The 22,402-nt window shown below is 35.5% G+C and overlaps 1 protein-coding gene across 5 annotated transcripts in view; it reads left to right on the top strand.

Moving 5' to 3' along the window:
* DIAPH2 (diaphanous related formin 2) overlaps positions 1-22,402 on the top strand; it is a 198,841-nt gene that overhangs the window by 67,976 nt on the left and 108,463 nt on the right. For all 5 annotated transcript variants that reach the window (XM_027687357.1, XM_027687356.1, XM_027687355.1 and 2 more), the window contains 3 exons: positions 3,608-3,709; positions 9,208-9,447; positions 16,442-16,571. In XM_027687357.1, the coding sequence (XP_027543158.1) occupies positions 3,608-3,709; positions 9,208-9,447; positions 16,442-16,571 (472 nt within the window). The remainder of the gene's footprint in view (positions 1-3,607; positions 3,710-9,207; positions 9,448-16,441; positions 16,572-22,402) is intronic.

Genomic DNA, 22,402 nt, shown 5'->3' with positions numbered 1-22,402 from the left:
CTGTTGAATATGGTCACAGGTAGCTGTAAAACTGTCTTTAAAATACTATTAACAGAAGCACCTTACAATCTCCCACTTGATGAAGTTTTCCTTTCAAAAGGAAATCTCTGAGAATTCTGTTTTTTCAGCTTTGAAGACAAGCTGAAAAACTTTTAGGCTTCTTGTGGAAACAGCTCTGCAACAACTCTGCTTGTCTCTAGTGAGAGCTGAAATTACCTGAATGTTTCAGGGTGCTGCTGAAACTCAAAAACCATCTGCAAATGAAACCTACTCTCAAAATGGTTTGGTCTCACTGTAAGCTCAGTCTCTCAGCTGCAGACAAGCAAGTGTGGCATACAGCTCCTTTACATCACTCTCTGATTTGCTCACTGTAGGAGGGTCATGGCCCCTCATGATCTCTGGGGAACAACAGTACAACAGAGAAGCACATAAAGCTTAGAAATTGTAAAGATTTAGCACACCAGTAATACTGGTGTTGAATTGTTTTATTTAATATCATACACAGATTCAGATTCTAGCTAACATACTGAGCTTCAGTTTATCCTTTCATCCTTCCCTATCTCCTGTTTGCCCCTTTGTCCCATTGCCCCTGAGTTTTTTTAAAATTAATTTTTTCTTTCTTTCTTGGATGTGTAAATTGGTTATTCCAGGGACACAAGTCTAAACTGAGTTGGCTCAGTACAGAGTCCTAATTTTATTTAGGACTTTTTTATTAATCAGGAATATCAGATTATGTGATTCAGAAGCCTACAGGTTTAGGAAAATCAAAAATCAAGGGTGAGGAAACAACCCCACCTTGGATAGCTGAAGCACAGAGAAGCTTCAGCTTGGTTATCTCTACGGCAAATGCAGCTCAATAAAGTAGCTAAACCAGTGGTAATTCAGCACTGTTTTGGTCACAAGTCACAGTGACACCATATGGGCTGCTATGAAGTAAATTAACTTGGTCCCAGCCCGACCTCATACACCATAAAAAAGGCAAATGTGATTGCAAGGTGTATCAGGTCAAGGATTTCCAGTCGAGAGGATAATTTTTATACTTTTGAATAGGGTACTTCTGAGACCTTATCTAAAATACTTGGTACATTTCTCAGGAATGAATTTAAAATAGAGAAGCTGAACTTAAAAACTACTTAAGATGATTGAGGGATAGAGAAACAGGCTACAGAAGGAAGCAGGAAAGATTGGCTTGATTAGATCAGCAATATAAATAGCTGTGAGGGATGTGACTACATTATAACCGTATGGGGAGAGGAGTGATGTGTGTAAGTACTGGGGAGAAAAATGAAGTTGCATAAGTAAAAGGTAATGTTATCACCAGAATAAATGTATGTGAGTTCATCATGAATGCAACTGTCTAGAAACTCAGCAGCCTATAATCTTCAGAGAATGAAGGCTTTGGAGATTGGTCCCTTTCTGAAGGGAGTGGTGTGGCAGAGCTGCTTCCAACAGCAGGGAAATGCAAGTGATAACCTGGAAGAGATTCCTCTGCGTTTCAAGGGGTGTTCTTAGAAATATATTGGGGTAAATGGGCTGTATCATCGATTTCATGTTCTGTCTATTCTGGTTTATTTTTATTTTAATCTTCAACTGAGCTATTAACTAATTTACCAGTTTAACAGTTTTCAATACTACTGATTGGAAAAATTGTACAAAGGAAACCTCACTTTCTTCTATGCCTAGCAAAACTCCCACGTGCTAAAAATGCACATGTAGAAACTGCTTTGTTCTAAGTATCAAAGTGGTGGAAGTGAAGTGGGTATGGCATAATTGAGCAAATAGCAAAGTGTTTTTTCAATTTTGCTGCTCAAGCCCTTGTTTCTTGCTGCTTTTCAAAGTTATGGTGTAATACTTAGTAAAATAAATTGGATTCATGAGTTTGAGTACATGGTAGACTCTATACTGTTGTAACTCTTCCTTGAGGACAATGCTCTAGGGAAAAATGTTTTCAATTCCTTTGAGGAATTGTCTTTGAGGGAGTAATTTTTTGTAACCATACAGTTGTCTAACACCATGTTTGGTGCAATTAAGGGCATTGGGACAATAAGTAGTGACTGAGAGTTTCAGCCTCTTAATGTCAGCCTTAGATTCCTTTTTATGTTTATGTTAACCATTTTTATTTACCTTATTTTTATGTGAACCCATATCATCATGAATACATTATGAAACTGTTTCCTGAAGTACTGACAAGGATTTGAATATGTGGTCACTGAAGGCTTTATCTTTATTTTCAGTTATTCAACACATTTAATGAAAGTATATGTATATTTGTGTGTGTGTATCTATATATATATCTAAAAAAGGAGCTGCAGTGTTAGTAGAGTGGGACATGGGTTTGGGTTAATAGGAAAGGAAACATACTTAAGTTTAAGCACAAAGCTACAGCTTAATTGTGTGCCATGGAGGTGAATCTCTCTGCCATGTATATTGAACTCTGCTTCCTGGGACATTCAGCAGCTTCTTAGTGTGAGTATAAAAATCTCTCTGTAACAGGGATGTTTTGTATGAGACTGCTTCTCATCTTTAGTTTTCTTTATGAAGGTGGGTGAATGTTTGACTCTTTCAGCTTGGAGAATTACATTTGCTATCACTTGCAAATTTGACAAATTAGACTGATGCTTCTCCAAGCTGTACCTTGATTTCTCCTTCAAGCCTGGCAGAGTGATCAGTAATCAAATTCTCAACATGAATAAGGATATTGCAAGAGTGATGGCAAGATTGGTCTGGTCTAAAAATAAGACATCTGTACCTCTAATAGTGCAGATTTTCTCCAATTAAGATTTTTATATCTGAAAAAAAATGCTTCTGCAGTGTTGGTTGCTTTTTTAACAGTCATGTAATTCTTTTCCTATTGATGCTTGCTTGAATAGAAATGGTTTTAATTAAAGAATTACATTGTTTTGATTTTAACTGGTGTATATATGAAAGTTTAAATACAAACTAAACTTCTACTGAGTATCTCTTAAAACAAAGTGTTCTTCAGTCTTAATCGAAATATTTAATACATTTGGCATATCAGTATCGAGATCTTAAGATCATATACTAACTAATACAAATTTCTTTGGGGGCTTGGATAGGATTGCAAACAACTTCAGCTTTTTGCTGAGTTCCAGTGTATTTGCCATCCAAAAGATCTGTGCAATTTTGAGATGGTGACCTTTTTTTGTGTAAGGTATTTTGAAGTGTATTTTGTGCACAGCTACTTTGAATGTCTAAAGATTGTAATTTTTTTTTTTTTGCTAGTTATGTCTTGTTTTACACAGACCGGTTATTTCTTGATTAATATTTAATGAGCAAGATGCAATCACTAGGGCAAAAAAGATTGTAGATAGACAAAACTCCTGGATGCTGTCAGGCCCTGAAAAATTATACTCCAACCTTTTAATACTGAGAAGGTATTCTTCAAATCAGAGACTGTAACAGAGGAGTTGATGTCTGTATTAAATAATTACTGATTTGATTTGATGTTTATGTAGTGTTAAAGCTGCGTAAATAAAATAAGCTTCCCATAATTTCCTCATGCATTTCCATGTTGTGGTATTTTAAGCATGTTATTTTTAATATAGTTTAATATAACAAATTTGATATAATGCCTTGTTTGTTTTAGAACCTAGTGAAGAATCTTCCTGAGCAGAAGGAACTCAATGCCTTAGCTGAATTAAAGGATGAATATAATGATCTTGCTGAGCCAGAACAGTTTGGAGTTGTGGTACGTATTGATGCAATGATCAACTGCAGAATTGCATTTAGTCACATAAAAATTTTAGGGATAAAATATTTTGGTTAGTGTTTTTGGAAGACCTGCAGTGGGAAAAAGTTACTATTTCCTGTTGAGTAACAATCAAAAAATCTCTCTGAACACATATCAGACCAGTTTGGGTGGGGCCCTGAACAACCTGATCTAATGGGTGGCATCCCTGCCCATGGCAGGGGGGTGAAACCAGGTGATCTTTAAGGTCCCTTCCAACCCAAGGTGTTCTATGATTCCATGACTCTAGGTGTTTTTCTGTAAGGAATTTTGGTATGCCATTAAAAGCAACAGACACTCCTGTGCTAGACCAAGTCTTTTGTCTGCTTTGTCCTGAATGTTTATTAAACAGTTCTGAAGAACACTGGAGCTTCAAGTAGTTAAATTTCCAAGAGTCCATAAAAGACCCATTTACTCCATGGCATTGACAACTCCAATAAATTTTTTGTTTCGTATCAAAAACTGTGAACAGCTGAAAGAGTTAATACGCCCAAAAGTGTCTTGTGTTTGTATACATATATTTATTATGTGTATATATACATATATATGTAAGTATGCATATACATGTAAAATATCTGTTTATATGTACAAACACACAAACTTGCAAAATGATTCTAGAAGAGGTGTGGATTCATATAGAGACTGAAGTTTTAGCTTGTATTCTGTTTCTTTTACTAGCATTTAGTAACGTACTTATAATGCAAAAGTAGGGATATTGAGTGTTGTAATGGCTGGAACCTGTCTCTGAAGAAAATTATGGAATTTGCATAAATTGCTTTAATCCAGGCTGGGGGTGATGGTGTGATACCAAGGACTACTCAGGACTTGGAAATCACTTTAGGTCTTCCAAGGACCTGATAAGTCCTTAGGCAAATTAGTTCCTGTTTTCACTTCACTTTGCCAGTCCAAAAGATTAGGATGCTGATGATGCCTCTGTAATATACTCAGGATTTATTCCCAGCTCCACAGGAGCCAGGTTTGCTCTTGCTGGATTTTTAAGGCATTATGTGCATTAAAATGCATTAAAACAGGAATAGAGGCCTCCTAAAAGGGAAGAGTAAAATCAGCTTTTTACTAAAAAGCTCCGATTTGAGCATAATTTGGCTTCAGAAGTGCCTTTTGAGTGATTTTTTTTTTCTTAATTTTTTTTTAAATTATTTTTTGGTTGGGGAAGTAACGGAATATGATCTAATGAGATTTTTGTAGAGGATTTAGAAAATGAAAGGTATCAATGACTTCTTTTGAAAAACTTTAGCCTGCTGATTTTTTTTTTCCCCAATAAATGGCATAAAGTTCCAAAAATCTTTTCTTTCAAAACAAAGAGGAGGAATTTTGGTAGAAGTCTGATACATTAGTTAGTCTTATGGCAAGAGCTGCAGTAGTAAAACATTACCATCTATTAATTGATCAGTAACAATTTAAAACCCCTCCTTCTGCCACACATTCCCTTTTATAAACATAATCACCATCTTGTCTGTTCTGCTTCAGCCTGTCTCTACTGCATTGCTCTCTATAGCTTTTATATAAAGATATTTTTGGATTAGGATACTACTTATATACCTGGAGATCATGCCTTTATCTGAGTTAGGATTACTGCTGGATTGAAACTAGATCATCCTTGTTTTTTCCCTTGATTGTATTGAAATAGCCATAAAAATATCCTTATTTCCCAACAGTACCAATATATAGTCAAGATCACTGTTTCATTGATTTATATTTTTGAGGAGTGACTGCCTATGGAAAGTTGAGAGAGCTTTCAACTATTTAATGCAACATTAATTAACAAAAACTGCTTAGTCAAACATCTCCAAATGGTGATGTTTGCCTTATGAAGGAACTAAGTTTCCTGAAGCTTGTTTGCTTATTCAGCTTTACCATCTGGTTTAATAAAAAACAGTATTTTCTTTATGGGTAGTGCTTCTGTCTAATTTTCAGAGGCCTCTAACTGTATTACTAGTACTAAAATGCTGATTTTGTTTCTGATTTTGGTTTAATTGAACTATCCATTGAAGTGGAAGAAATACAGCTGAACTTTAAACTCTTTACCTGACTGAACTTCTTTTTTCCTATGTGTCCAATTAAGTTTGGAGTTTTGCATTAATAATAATTGCAACCTTGACGTTAGTTTGTCTGTGTTCTTCTATTCCTATCTTAAATAATATTTAAAATGTGTACCCTTATTTGTATGTAAATTTAGGCATGTTAATTATTAAGATATGTTAATTGGATAATCACTTTGCCCATCAAATTTAATAAAGATTGGAATAAGTTGCTTAAAATTTGTGTAGAAAACCCATACTTAGTAAATTATTAACTTATTAGAAGAGACCGATTAACTTAATATTCAGCTGATATGTAAATGAAAATTAGAACTGCATTTTCATTTAGATTAAATGTTAAAATCAATTATGTATTCTAATTAGTTATTGGAACTTTTTGAAGTTATATACTGGGATCAAAAAAGGCAACACAACTTCACATAAAGGAAAGTTTGCATTGATGTTGAAGTAGAGCAAGAAAAATAGATTAACTGAATCAGTTGTGTAACATTAAATAAGCTAGGCAGAATGTTATCTGATTTTTAAATGTAAAACTTCTGTTCAAGAGTTAAGTTTTTTATGGTATGGGAACTGCTGCAGCTTAGTAAGGAAATGCAATTCCATTTCAGTGCCAGTTGAACATTTTTAGTATTTCAAAAGCATAAGTTTCACAATGTAGTTGTATAGTGATTGCATATTTTGTGACCTTTTTTGCTGTTTGACCAGGATTAGCTGTCCTGAGCAGTCCTGACTGTGAGGTGGACTAAGTGGGGAGAACTATACAAGTTTATTATACCTGCATTGGTTGAGTCTTTCATTTTTTTTTAATTGAATTTATTTGCCACTTGTTTGGCCTCATTGTGATTTCTAGAGCTGCTGAAGAATTAATCTTCCTAGAACATTGCTAGAGAAAAAAAAAAGACAACTTTAATATAATATAGGTAAAGAGGGTAAGTTGTCTTAGTAAGTTGACAAATTTGTATTAGAGGAATGTCAGCTTTTTCTTAGTAAGTGAGGCAAATTTAATTGTGCTTTTTGCCTTTCTCCAATAGCCTTTGATCCTAGTTTTAATACAGGACTTGAGAATTGAATGATGATAATAAAGCATAAAGAACTGAATAAAGAACTTGATTAGGTAGAGAGTTCAGTCAAGACCTTTATGGAAGCCCAGAAGGGGAAATAATGACATGCAGCCCAGCCCTGACAGTGAGCTGGAAAAGAAATACCCCTTTTCTTGCTTCTTTAACTGTTTGTGGTGGAAGCCAATGTTTGCTGTTCCATGTCTTATTTCTTATACGCCTTGGACACTAATTTTGTAGAACCATAAAGAACTGGACCTTTTTCTAAGTGAATGTAGTCTTTACACCTTACCTATTCCAGCAGATTCCTCCAAGCTCAGTATGTTTGTCAGGCACTGAACACCTAGATTTAGAAACAGGCATATGAAAGGGAAACAAGGGAAGGGTGGGGAGGGAGGAACTAAAATAGCATCTGTGGTCATCATCTGATGATGTATATGTGTGTAAAAACGTTCTGAATTTTAAGGAAACAACCCACCTGAAACAGCTCTTGAGAAATTGTGGAGATACTTTTAAAAGATAATGCAAGTCAGCAAATGAAATTAAAACTTACTGCTGGTTTGGTGGTCAAACTACCTCACAAAGCAAATAAATGCTTTGTGTTCCATGACACTTCAAACACAGTATTAAAAGAAGAAAGTACAGTTGGCTGAAGTATTGTCAAGGATTATTCTTCACAAATCTTTGTCACACTGTTCTGTTGGCTTATACATGTTTTGCTGCATTTTGTTTTCGGGATCTAAAGCTTTTGACAACTTTTTTTCTGTGCCACTTTGAGTAAAAACAGTAATTGGAGATTGTTCTACAAAACTTAAAGCAAATTATGTGATTAATTTTAATTTCTATCTAGTGCAGATTAGTGTAAGTAGATCCTTTTAAGGCAGATGTTTTCAGTATGATATTTCTGAAATACAGAATCATTAGAAGAATAATGTTGCAAGACTTTCAATGATTTGGGCTTATAGAGGCTCACAGAGAAATTTGTGACAATGGAGATTTATAAAAAAAGATCTCTGGTTATGCTGAAATGCTTCTTTCTTGATCCTTTCCTTTTCCTTGTTCCAATCTGATCATAGGAGTTGTTTGAGACCATCTGGAGCGCCTTCATATTTATGCTCATTTTAGAATGAATTAATTTTTATTCAGGCCACTCAAGTCTTTCCTGTGCAAGTTATTGCTGCTGTGTCTGGTAGATAACGCCAGTAGAAAAATGCTGGTTTCTCAAGGAACCAGAGTAAAGCTTTGGACAGCAGAGACAGAGGCACACCAAAATCTTTGTTTTCATGGTCACGATCTGTGATTTGTCACATAACAAAGCTTTTCTTTCTAAGTGCTTCAGGAACACCACTGATAGTGAATACACAGGGGGAGAAATCTTCCTGTATTCTGCTGAGTAAAATGAGGAGGTAGATTCGGAAGATAATCATTCTTGCAATTAAATGAAAGTTTCTAAGTGGCTTAAATGAGCTCAATACATGTTTTTCTCTTAATTTAAATATGCTTTGTGAATTATAGTGTTCTAAGTAGGAGGAAATGACTGTTTACTTGTGCAAAATATGATAGAACACCATATTTTGGTGTCTAGTGAATTTGGTATTGGGGATTTAAACTCATGAATATTGTAGATATTTTTCAGTATCACTGTCGTTACATGGTTACCACACCATGATTTATGACCTCCCACCTTTTTATCAGATCAGGAAGGAATTAGTCCTGTACTACCTTTTGGCAAGTGTCTGAAACACAAAGGTGGTTGGGTCCTGGGCAGTAATTTTACAAAATTTACTTTAAGAGGTTGAAAAGCAGGCTGTATGTTACCTATGAAGTCTGATGCCATGGGATCAGAACTGAGAGTATACTACTAGTATGAACTTACTTTAGTATCTCTAGGTATACTGGGTTTATATAAAACTTAATTGTCATGAATTTCAGCCCAAAACTCTTTATCCACGTCCGGAATATTTACAACCTGTACTTCCAGGCTGATCTTTGGTTCTTGTGAACTGGTAGAACTGCCTCACATTGCCTTTGCTGGGAACAAGGGGTTTGGCAGTGGGCATTTATTGCCAGTGAGCTTGGAATTGACAAGTTAAATGGTTTGGAATCACAAAGCACTTTCTTGTTTTTACTAATTTTTTCAGGCAAAGTGCATGGTTTGGGGAAAGATACCTGTGAGCAGTTTACAGATTCCTGGAAATACCAGATAGGCAATGAAAACACACAGAAACTGTAGACTTCCTGGCTGCATGATGTTTTTGTTTTTTTTTTTTTAATGCAAACTATTTTGCATAAATAAGCTGCTGTTTTTTTATGTTCTGGTGTAATGTTTTGTATTTTGCAGATGAGCTCAGTGAAGATGCTGCGGCCACGTCTCAACGGGATCCTGTTCCGGCTCATGTTTGAGGAGCACGTGAACAACATCAAACCTGACATCATGGCAGTGACAATGGCTTGTGAGGAGCTGAAGAAGAGTGAAAGCTTCAGTAAACTGTTGGAGTTGGTGCTGTTCCTTGGAAACTACATGAACTCTGGCTCCAGAAACGCACAGTCCCTCGGCTTCAACATCAGTTTTCTTTGCAAGGTGAGCTGAAGCTGTAAAACTTTGAAGTGCGGATTCGTGAAACTCAGGACACATGAGAAAGTATCCTAAGCAGGGAAAAAAAATTCTGTCAATGTAATTTACCAACTGCACCTCTGTGGTTAATAATGAATTGAGAAATACAAAGGAAATACAGAGTAAGCATTTCCAGGATGGTCCCTGCTATAGCTGGCTTGGTGCAATGGGGATTTAAGGCCCGTTAATTGTAAGCCTGTTCTGAGTTTTCTGCAGCACACAATTAGAACAAATTTTTTTCAATTTGTTTACTTGTTTTATCAATAGAATATACACAGAGCTCTGAGTGTGTTAAGTAGCTCTGGTTACTCATCTTCCCATCTTCCACCCAGCTGTCCCTCAAGCACTGTCACAGCAATAAGTATTTGGATTTAAGATGAACATTGTTAACCTTTAACCAAAGTTTAACTTCAGTTGTGGTGGCAAAATATGGGATGCATCAAGAACTCCAGAATCTAAAGTGGTTGGAATTTCATGTGCACTGCTTGCTTGTTTATGTGGTAAAATGTGTGTAAGGCCTTGATCCAAACTTGGCTCAGTTTGAAAAGTACTTTTGAAAGTATCTTTATTTTAAAGACATCCAGTGTTTTTAAACAGATTAAAAAAAATAGCGTAAAACTTGCAGAGATTTTTTTTTTTTTTTTTGGTCTAATCAGAGGATCCAGGTTTCAGGACCCTTTTTTGGGCATCATGAGGAGACCTGATGTATATCTCAAGGAGTTTTATCCCTGGGGCAAAATCATACTTTATGCACCCAACAAGTGTCATCTGACATATTTCAGCAGGGAAAGACTCTGCTTCCTGTGGTTTAATGCAAAGATCTTGCCAACTTCTGATAAAATAAAAATCATCATCTGAGAAGAAGCGTAATTCTATTCTTTAATAACTTTATTAAAAGAAAAGCCAAGTTGAAGGATTTTTTTCATAGATCTCATGCTGCATTTTCTTTTCTTTCTGGTTGTAGTGGAATCTAAAGGGAAATTAATGTTTTAAGTGGAAAACTAGTTGTTACCAAGGGGGTGGGGAAATGACTTTGCAGGAATGGTGCTGCAGCAGAGTGGAGGTCTGAGTTCTTGCTCTCCAGGTGATAGATTTATGAATTGCTGTCAATGCAAATCTCACATGTTGACACAGCTAATGTAGATTGACTAATCCTGCAAATTGTTCTCTGCTGAACTGAATAATTGCTGAAGCACAGCTACCTGTGCTTACAGCTAAATTCATCTGAAAATAACGGAGACAGAAATCTATGACTATTTAATTCACTTAATTCACCATTGCCCTCAGAAACAAAATCCATTCGCTAACCTTTTAAAATTTGTTTTCAAAGTAGATATTTTTGAGGGAAGTGTTCTTTTCTGTTCTTTTTTTTTTTCCACCCTCCCTGTGAGATTTAGAGAAAATACTTAAATATTCTGAGTAATATAATAAAATGTTGACTGAGCTGTTGCATTGAGGTACCAGGTATATTTTGTGATGAGGTCATGGCTAAAAATAATCACAGACAGTGATGGTGGTTGAAACACAGAAGAAGATCTTGCCAAGATCCAGACATGAAATGATATCATTAATATCTCCATGTATTGATTGAACATTATGAATTATCACTCATAAGTTCCAAACTCAGAACAAGTCACTGAAGTTAATGGAAATGTAGATCAGTGTTCCTGGGCAATGTGACATATGCATTGTCTGCAATTGAGATTTATTGTTTATTACTTATGTTAAAAGGTAGTTTTTGCTCTTTAAAGCTCCAATTTTCATTGGTTTATGTATTTACCATTCTAATTTGAATTAGATTTGTATAGTAATGTGCTTTTACAAGACTAATTTTTTTCTCAAATGGTTTTGCTCCTGTACTTATGCTTTAATATCATTTTGAGAGAGGTAGCCTTCCACTCCATTGGTGTTTAATTTTAGAAATAAGAGTTGTTTACATAGTATTTTCAACAGATTTTTTTTCTTAATTATTGTTAAGTATCCAAATTTTTATTTGGGTAATGACTTTCTTTGCGCACTGATTATTTTCAAGTGATAATTGCAGTTGGTTGCTTTGTTTAGTAGCTTTCAAATTCCACCCTCCCATTTTCCACCCAAAATAGTAAGATGACTTTATTGGCTTTGTTTTTTAACTAAGACTGTGGTTTTTAACTGTTGTGAACATTATAAAATATTATATCAACTGGGCTTATCTTTTACAAGCACCAGCTTTAGTATCTGCCTACAACCACCTACCAGCTGTATTACATTATTCAAACAGTCTCAAAGTTTTATTGTTGGTCAATAATTGGCCTTCACTGAGAAAATGAAAACTTGTGTATGTGTGAGTGTGGCAGGGGGAGTGTGTTATCCTGTTTAGTGAAATCTTGCTGTGAAATTAAATTTCTAATTTATATTTCTTGGCTGAAGAAGACAGTAATAGAAATAAGTGACACCCAACAGCAGGAGCAAGGGCTGTTTGGCAGTGTCCTGTGCCTTAAATGTGTGTGCTTCCCGGGGCATCTGGATGCTGCTGAATTTTGAAGGCTGTGTGAACATGGGAAGGTTTTTCCTCATTTTTTAATTTTTTTTTTTGGTGTGTGGTGTCAATTTGAGAAGGCACTGCTACCATGTTAGAGGTTTTCCTTGAGTAATTTCAAGGTGTCTTCATTTCTGCTCCTAGGGAATATATTTCATCATTCAAGCTTATCTAGAGGAATTTGGGAGTCTTTATTCTGTATTTTGATATAATACCTCCTTTTTTTTTAGGCTAGTGGTTTATGCTATCATTCAGTGGACTTTCTGCCCATGATAAGGGAATTTTTTTAATTTTTATTTTTTTTGAGCCAGCTGTCAGCAAGGTAGGATATGTCTGTGTACACATTTCTATGTGCAGAATACACACTTAGGATGCAGAATCCTAAAGTGATGAATTCACTTTTCAATAAAACCTGATTTTTTTTATTGATTCTTTTTGTTTTTGTTTCTTGAACAATCTTAAATTAATTGTCCACTTAGTAGATGTGGAACTTACATTATATTATCTGAAAAAAAAAAAAAGAAAAAAGGCAAGTATTGATCTGGGACAAATGTTTGGTTTTGGAAAATAAATGTTTTTACAACAGAGCTGGTTATTTCATACACAGAAATATGTTCTTGTGCAGCAACTTTTATTAAAACATGATAAAGAAAATAAAAGAAAGGACGAATTCCAACCTGTCTGGTCTGAGCTAAAAAGCTAATGCCTGTATAGTAATTGCAAATCCTTAAAAAGAGATTATCTTTCTGGATGTTATATTGCAGTGTATTATGTTATTGAAGATAGAAATGATTTGTAAACAACCTTTGGCAGAAGGCAGAGAACTTAATTTTGTTCAAATAAGACATCAGCATCAGAATTCAGGTGCTGCATCGAGACTGGCAAGCGAGAGCAGCTATTCCCATATATGCACCAGAGCATCCTGATTGCCTAAGTATGAAATGCCCTCTAAAAATACAAATATGGCAGAAAAAGTGCTGAAGTTGAAGGAGGCTGCTGTAGTAATTCACTCAAGGCATATCTTTCTACCTGTTGCTGTGTTTGTTTAATTTGTAAGAAGGAACCAGCTGCTCTCCTGAATCCCAACTGCAGCAGGAGAACCCTCATGGAAAGGGAACAGAAAGAAAAGAGGTTTGCTTTAGGCATGTGCAGGTACACCTTCTGTTCCTGAGGTGGTAACAAATGTGAAGACTAACAGCAAACCTCCTTCAGTTTTAATAAAACTCTGGTAGCATTCTAGGTGCATCAATGTGTATTTTATGTAATAAGTAATATCATGTTACTTTTTGTTCATAGTGCAAATAGTACAAGACAAGCTGTTTATCTGGTCTGAGTATTACTGATGAGTGTACATTTATTGTCTACCAACCCTTGTTCTCTTAAGGTGGGAAAGATTTCTGGGTTATGAAAAGGTATATAATCTCATAAAAAATCAATGGAAAGCTTTTTTATAGCTATAATAAAGTGTCACTCTAGTGATGGCTCATACATAAATTTTTCCTTATATTGGCTGGCACTTTCAAGCCTCACACTTGAAAGCTGCATCCAGAAGTACCTCTAAAAAGACCAAACCCATTCTGAAAGTGAGTTATGGTATGATTGGCATGGTTTAAATGCTTTACTTGGGTACTATATGTAAAGGGAGGTTTTTGTTGGGCTGATGTTTTTTTCTGGGTTACAGGACATGGTGCTCTGTGTATTACTTGATTTGAATGGGAGCACTGAGTATTATGCTCTGTGTACATTACTCTTTAATCCTTTCCCAAACAATGTATCTGAGAGCATTGACCCTCCAATTGATGCTTCAGCATTCAGCTGGAGCTGCTTTCTGTAGCTGACACTGATGTAACGATTTATTTTATTTATTTTTAAATGTGTTATTCCCAAATTCTATCTCTCAGGTAAAGAAAGGCCATAAATTCAAACCCTGTATTTTTAAATTTTAACACCACAGTGTTAAAAATTTACCCTGAATTATAGAATTATAGAGTATCCTAAGTTGGAAGGGACCCATGAGTATCATCAAAGTCCACCCCCTGGTCTTGTAAGCAGAACTTAATAGGCTCTTTTTTTTTTTCTTTTGTCCACTTGGATGATGTCTAGAACAGCAGAAATTAGGCTTAACCATTAAGTTCTCACAAGTCAAGAAATATTATGTTTATTAGGCAAAATTACTGCAAGTAAAGAAGCTGAATGTAACAATTATTGCAGTTATATGAAAAGAAATAAAATAATGTGTGTTATTGAATACAAGTATATATTGAATACAAGTATAGTGCATGAATACAGAGGCTGTAAAGACACAACCTTGCTGTTGTTAACATACCAGTTCCTACCTTTAATTTCTATTTTTAATATTTAAATAGCATGTGCTAAACTACACTCAAGCGCCTTTGTCATTATACTGGTGGGCTTAGAACTTGCTTTTTAAATTATATATTTGATTCTAAAGATCAAACAGAGCTATCTGTATCCATTGTGCTGAAAATAAGGATGAACGTAGCAGAGATGTGTTCATGATTGGGCCAAAGACGTGAATTTGACAGAGGTGTTTAAGATCCGAGTGAATGTTTACTCCAGGTTTAAACAACACAGCGGGTGCTAATATTGACTCTTGTTGATACAGTGTTGCTGTTGGTGACAAAACATGTTTCTGTTGCAATTTGAAAGCAAAATAATTTTGTCCATTTAGAAAAAAAGTGCTTTATCCACTTGATGATGTCAGAGAGATCAAAGGCTGCAAATCCCACTACTGTTGTTCACAGACAAATTGAAATGCAATTTTTTTTCCGTGCAGATGTTTAGCCACTAAATCTATGATTTTTTTTTCCAAGTCAGAAGAACTTCTGTGTATGTAACACATTAAAGCCCTTTAACTGCATACCATTACTGAGCATTGTTTAGTCTTTAATCGCTGAATTGGTATGAATTAAATTGCTTTCTTAATTGCCTAAATACCTTATATTTTTAAAAGCCTGTTTTTCCACTGCACTCATTTATTCTTAACAGGGTAATCCTTAAAGCTGAAAGGCCTCTATTAAATTGAACATCGATGGCAAGCCTGTCATGAGGATTATAGAATTAGAACTTCAAGTGATTTAGAGAATGAGAAAACAAATAGGAGATTTTACACACGCATTTGTGTATTCTTCTTAAATAAATCCTTTATTTCATTTGTTGTGTATGTTGTAGCTTACTTCTGTATGAGAACTGTGCTAGATGAGTTAGTGAAATGCGGTTAAAACAAGTCTTTACAGATACACTTGTATTACTGTATTACTTAATTCTTTATGTCAAGTGAAGTAAACTCATCTCAAACTCTTACATACACCTACTCCATTGCCTTTGTGAATAAGAGGAAGTTTTGACTTCCACTACATCTTCAATGAACTCATATGTTCATTCTTTATATCTACGTAAAAATGGGCAAACTAAGAAATTAGATTTTAAATTTGTTTTCTCATTCTCTTCAGTTCCCGATGTTCCGTTGTGCAGACACCTGCACTCTGCCATGGGATTTAGCTGTACATTTACTTGGAAACTTGCCACTGGCCCTGTATTTTAGCAATTGTTTAAGAATTATTTTCTTTTTAATAAGAAACTGATTCCAGCAGTTAATGCTCTCAAGACTCTCTGTTCTCCATTAGCCTATCACTTGCAAGAATAATACTTTATTTTAGACCACTAAAAAGTGTCTCTGCAGTTGAGAGGACAGTGAAAACATGCAGTTACCTGTTACTTTGTATTGTGCACAGTTTTCCTGCAGCTTTTCATAAATAAACATGGATGTATTAAGTTCCTTTTACCTGCAGTCAGGATTATCTTTGCTTTTTTGTTGTCATTCTATATTTCAGTAAGGTGGGGTGCTTTTAATTCATGTGTCTGTATAGAATTTGTCTCAAAGTCTTTAGGCTAAAGCAGCATGTTTTAGATGTTGCTTCAAGAAGGAATTGTGGATTTACAACAAGGAATTACTTTAACTTGACTGGTCAAAGTGCAAATTCTGACTATTAGCATGATGTCCAGCTATGCAGCATTTCAGAAGAATTCCTTTAGAGATTTGGCAGTTGTGGCATTGAAGGAATGAATTAAATTCTGTTCTCTTTAATCTCTGTTCACAGCTATTTTTTATTATAGGCAACATTCTGAACTGGCAATGCTAAAATCTCAGAACTTTATGGACTATCTTCAGGTTTTGTTCTAATCAAAATTAATTATTCTTTTAAAAAGGACTCCATAGGGTAGATTCATTTTATAGCCTTAAATTATGAAGATTTCAAGAAATTTCATTTTGAAATAATTTGTTTCATTTGTAGGCAACCAGTGTAGTTAACTCATTAGTTTTGCTAATGAGTTACATCTGCAGTATTCACTTTATTTAAACATTTTACTAAAAAAAATTCAATTTTTTTCTCTTTGCTTTCTCCTGTGTTTACTTTTTAGATTCGAGATACTAAATCATCAGATCAGAAAACAACCCTGTTGCATTTTCTGGCAGAAATCTGTGAGGAGAATTACAGGGACATCTTAAAATTTCCAGATGAATTGCAGCATGTTGAGAGTGCAAGTAAAGGTAAGCAAATAGATAAAGCACCTAAAGGTAATAGCTGTTTGATTTGACATTAAATGCTTCCAACATTTCATTTGAGATTGTTGGATTATGTAACCTGTAAGCATCGATAATCCATGTGGATTGTGCCTTTCTGCTTTTTATTGACCTGAGAAGAAATGAGGAGGGTAAAAACCAGTAATAAAACAACTCTTCTTCTGAAGTAGGTTGTGAAAATAATAGAGTGCATTTCAGTGGGGTACTTAAAAAAATCACGTCAGAAGTTTTGTCAGCAGTATAATAATGATGTTTAGTTTAATCTTAAGCCTTTGAAGTCTTGTTGCTTGAGAGTGAGCACCGTGTGTGTGCATGTGCATTCACACAGAGCACAGTTCTTCTTTTAACACTTGATAGAGAATAACAAATATGCTTTGTAAAAATCCCGGGCTGTAAATCAAATTCATGTAGTTTAATAGTACTGCACAGTCAGTATTTAATACTGACTATTTTCGGTCAATCAGCAGCATAGGCTGGTGAATGTGATAGAAAGCTCAATTCATTTGTTGGACATTTTTCATGTGGAATAGGCTGTGCTGCCTTGCACACTTGTTGCTGAGTTGTCAAAGGTGAAGGTAGGTGATAGTGCTTGATGAAGGTAACACAAACTTTTATTTTGACTGGGCATTAATGATTCATCAGAAGTTAAATACTTGGGGTGCACAAGAATAGGAAGGAAAAGAAAAGGGAGAAGAAGTTGGATACACATTTCCACTAGCTCTATCCAGGTTTGCAGGTTTTTGTCTCCTTTTTTCAGTGTTATCAGTCAGTGTCTCTCTCCAGTGCAGTGATTAGCTGTTAGATAGACATTCTTCTAATTAGGCCGTCATTTGCTTTCAGTTTGTGTTCTTCTACCTCAAACTTCTGCCTACTGAGAGCAGAACTCTTGTTTCCCCAAGGACTTGGGGAATAGTTCATCAATCAACCAAACTTTGCTGTTGTTTCATCTCAGACTTCTTCACAGTTTTATGTGAGTGTCTTTATCATACAATTTTTTTGCTTTTTCTCAGACTTTTTGTGTTCCTTTCCAGGTTGGTTTTTTTTCTGCATATAAACTGAATTTTATTCCTATTGATTAAATGTCTCCATTTTTCACTTTTTTCTTTGCTGCTGAATTCTTCATTGGCATGGACAAAATGGAACTGATCTTCCTGTACAGGGTTGAGGATGGTTTTGTGTTTTAATGCAGGGTAGAGACTGAAGAGAGAACTTGTACATCACAGCCCTGAATGTACCATGTATATGAATAAAGGTGCATGTTTAAACAGCACCCAGCTGGCTGCTTCTGCCTGAGCACTGTTGTGGGCAGAGTGTTGGACCTGGCCTTGAAGGCATGAAGCTGTGCCAAGGGGGGTTTTGGTTGGATATTAGGCAAAGGTTCTTCCCCCAGAGGGTGGTTGGGCACTGAACAGGCTCCCTCCCCAGGGCAGTGGTCACAGCATCAAACCTGACAAGAGTCCAAGAAATATTTGGAGAACACTCTCAGACACGTGGTGTGGTTCTTGGGGTTGTTCTGTGCAGAGACAGGAGCTGGACTCAATAATCCTTGTGGGTCACTTCCAACTCAGAATAATCTATTGTTCTATGGTGAAGTTACATAGTCATTAATTGTATTTATGCAAGTAGCAATTTGGCATCTTATCTAAATTCCAAAAATGTTTTCTAGTACTTGATAGTTCTTCTCTGGAGGTGACTTTTTAAAGTTTAATCTTTTTCTTCCTTTCTTTATAAAGTCTTATGGTTTACCAGCCACTTTTGATGATCTTTCATGAATTTTCTTCTGTGGCTGACACTCGACCTTGCAGCTTTGAGATTTTTATAGTTTGATTCAAAGCCTCTGATGTTCTGTAAGTTGACTTCAGGAATTAAACCAGAAGAGTCAGTAAAGTTAGGTTAAGCTGTAGCATCCTAAACAGAGAAAGCATATTAATGGGAGCAAATTTGTTAATAATCCTGATGCTTAGAATACATATGAAAAAGATTTTATTGCAGTTAGATTTGTTTCATTCCCTAAGATAAAAGCTCATTACATTTCCTATAAACAGCACCGACTTCTAGCAGAGCATAAATTACTGTTCAATTTTAATGACCAAAACTTCCCTTTCAGCCCTTCTTTGCTTTCTGTAGCAAAGCAGATTTTTGGCAGAATAAACGTGATTTGTGCAACTTGGTTCAACTGTTCCCCATGGTACTTCTTGGGGCTTGTTAATTGTAATGTTCATCTGCTCTGTCACATGTGGTGTTTATTCTGTGTTGGAAGTTCACGTGCTTTGCGTGGAAGAGATTTTCACTTCCTATTTATTGTTTGGTGTTTTATAAACCAGTGGTTTCGGGGATGAACAGTTAGGTTTATTTTTCCTGTGGGAAGCCTCTTTTGGAATAAATTGGCTGGATATGAGGGCATTGGCATCGGTTAGTTATACGTAAAATAGGAGGAAATCTACCAGCAAATATTAGCTCTGCATGAATTTTAAATAAGGAAATATGAGCTAAGCATGTGGCAGTCTGATAACTTGAGATGTATGCTTTTACTTTTTAGTCAGTGAGCAACCTCGTGGTTTGAACAGTACCTAACATTCCAAATACAAAACTTAACACATTCAACTTCTTTTAAATCTTGGGTATGTATTCTCAATTCCACTTAAATAAAAAGTAAGTCCTCTTTGGCTTTAATTTCATGTAAGAATAAAGAACCAGCATCCGAGCAACAGCTGATTTTTTTTTTTTTTTTTTAACAAATAGCAGATAAAGCATAAAACTGGATTTTAATATGAAAAGGTCAATGGGATTAGATGAACTGCCCATGCATGTACTAAAATCTTCAATAATCTGATATTAGGTATAATAAAATATTTGATCTTTTTAAAGATGGAAGATCAGCCTAGAGGTTTATGAAAAGGAAAAATAAATTAGGAAACAGTTTTATTGTGGAAGGTATAAGCAAAGGTCAAACTGATTAACTATCGAGATCATTGGAAAAGCATTTTTTCTTACTTGTAGCAGACTGTGAAAGGAAAACCAATAAAAAATCACAACACTGTGAGGAACTGCATTCTTTGATGGCAGTGATCTTCCCCCCCAGTCTTCAGTGCTTTCCTCTTGTTCCCTTTGAGACTATGCAAAGCCTTTTTTTCATGTCTCTGCCTTGTTCACTTGTTATTCCAGTTGCTGCTTTTCATGGTCTTTGCTGTTACCAGTTTATAATCTGTGATTTTTATTAAATACCTGATGAATTCCCATCCCTTTTTGGGATTCAGTAAGACAAAATTTCAAACCAAAACCAGGAGGTACCTTTCAAGTCAGATAACACGTCTGGGACTTCTAGACACACTCATGTTGTTAAATGTATAGTTTGGAATTCCTTAGAAAAGAAACATATTTTGACTTAATTTTGTTACCTATTTCATTTTTATGATTTCTGAGGGGCTTGACACTCAAAAGGGTTTTAAGATGATTAAAATAAATTAGCCATGTATTTTATAATAACAAATTCAGATTTTAAGAGCAACAGTTTTAAATCACAGTTCGTGGTTTAAACATTGTGCCTGTAAATAATAAAACATAAAAATAAAACATAACTATGTCTTTATTCATTGAACATCATATCCAGCTCCTCCAAAGTTTAATAGTTCTTGATGTCCCTGTTACCTGCTTTCTTTGTCTGCCAAGAATGGGAATTACTAGGCTGTGTAGAGTCATGTCAAGTTGGGCTTAATTCTGAATGTGGTATATATTTTAAATATATATATTATATATATATGTAAAATATATATATATAATATATATAATAGTCTCTCTCAGAAATAATGAGGGCTTTTTTTCAGCACTTAACATACCAAATTCTGTAAGTGTTCCACTTCTTAATTCTTTTAAAGTGTTGTTAAAAGAAGCAGAGATCATTCTGAGTAAAATCATGTGAAAGATGCCTTGGGGGAATGAATTAGGTCTGTGTAGTGGACTAAAAAGTACTAATAACAGGAGCACAGATTTCTCACTCATGTTGACACTGAAATTTATTTCTTTAATTTGCAAGCATATGGTTCTGATGGTTGAGGCATCTCTCTAGAAAGGACATTAGCAATCAGAAACACTGTGGAATGCAAATATGTATGTACCAAATATATTATTACAAATAATGTAATAAAATATTAGTTTTAAAATTTTATATAGGTAGTTCACTGTGATTTAATGCCTTAAATTTAGAATGAGGGCAATATTTTAACACTTTCTGTGCCACTGTCAGGTTGAGCTGTAGCATACTCATAAGTAGTAGCTATTTTTTTTGTCTAACAAAGGTTTTACAGCTTGTTGCAGTAGAAGAAACAGTGTTTTAACAAAGAGGTCTGCAGCATTTTCCACCTTGCACAGTTTAAATTGCTGAAACAGATTTTGCCCAATCTGGCACATTAGTGAGTATAAAACAGACAATGCCTTCTGGCATGAGAAAGTTAATGCTGCATCTGTGACTTTTCTCTCCCTAATAATCTGAAGTTGGCATTTTACAGCATAATCACAAGCCAGTCCTGCACTGTACAGAGACTTCTGTCACTCTTTTCAGTCACATAAACTGCAACACTGGACTGTCAGGAACTCTGTCTGTTTTTCTGACTGTAGTAAACACACAGTCAGGTGGATCAAATACTTGAAGACTCTTTTCTCTTGTGACACTGCTGTATTTGCATAGATCATCACCATATTGGTGGTGGTTGTGCATCAGCTCATTAAAACTTTCCCGACAGACGTGTTCTCCTTCACTGACAGGCGTTGGGGAAGAGAGACAGGGAAGCAGAAACTTCACAGAGAGTTCTTGTGTTGTAGTTCCAAGGAGCAATTTTGCAAAGATAACTTGTTGGAGACTCAGTGGGATTCTGGATTGCTCTGCAGAATTGCTTACTGAATTTTCCCAGTCCGTGAATGTTTTGAGGATTTTTTTTAGTTGCTGTCATCTAAAGTGTAATAAATGGTGTGCAGAATCCTGGTAGCTCTGAAATCTGAAGCTAGATTTTGAAGCTGCAAGTTGGATTCTTCATTAAGCAACTTTTTGTATGGCTTGCATTTTAAGGCTCTGCTTCTCTCCCTGAAGTGCAAATATCAAGGGCAAAATGAAAGAATAGTCCAAATGACTCTCATGGGCTGTTGCTTATTAAAGAAATTTCTGGCTGTAGTTAAACCAATTCAAAATTGAAGATAGCTTTAAATGTCTTCTTAAGTTCTGCAGTCCATTGAGAATGTCTTAATACAAGCCACTAGAGAGAGGTGAAAGCTATAAAATAGCACTTTCTTCTTTCTTTTCCTCCTTATCTGTTGTTCAGTTTGCACTTCCATTGCTGTGGGGAAAGCTGTTGCACCTCTGGAAGTGGTTCAGGTCGAGTAGTTTGAAAGGCCAAGCTCCTGACACAAATTGAGAATGTAAAGGGAAGTCTGTTGGATGAAGTTGCTTGACTCCTTTGAGATTTTAGTAACAACAGCAGGTTGTGTGACAACAGCTTTGCCCCTTTTTGTATTCCTTGCTTTCTGTTTACTTGTTCCCTTTGCCTCACTTGCAATTTGCCTTATACCATTGCCAGGAGTATATGCTCAATGAATAGATACTGATTATAAGCTCTATTTTCAAAATTAACTCAACTTTTAAGATCTTGAAAGACATTTGTAATTAAATTAACATCAAAGTACAGAGAGTTTCTTGATTGCTCTGAAGGTAATATCCACATTGCCAGGAGAATGCTGCCGAATGCAGTGCTGTACTCACCCCACAGATCTGATGCTTCTGGTTCTTTTTCTAAAATTGGGACATCTGT

This window comes from Neopelma chrysocephalum, unplaced genomic scaffold (genome assembly GCF_003984885.1).
Source record: "Neopelma chrysocephalum unplaced genomic scaffold, ASM398488v2 Primary Assembly neopelma1_73b, whole genome shotgun sequence".
Taxonomy (NCBI): domain Eukaryota; kingdom Metazoa; phylum Chordata; class Aves; order Passeriformes; family Pipridae; genus Neopelma; species Neopelma chrysocephalum.
Note: the sequence above shows the minus strand (reverse complement) of the source record. Positions and strands in the feature narration are given on the sequence as shown.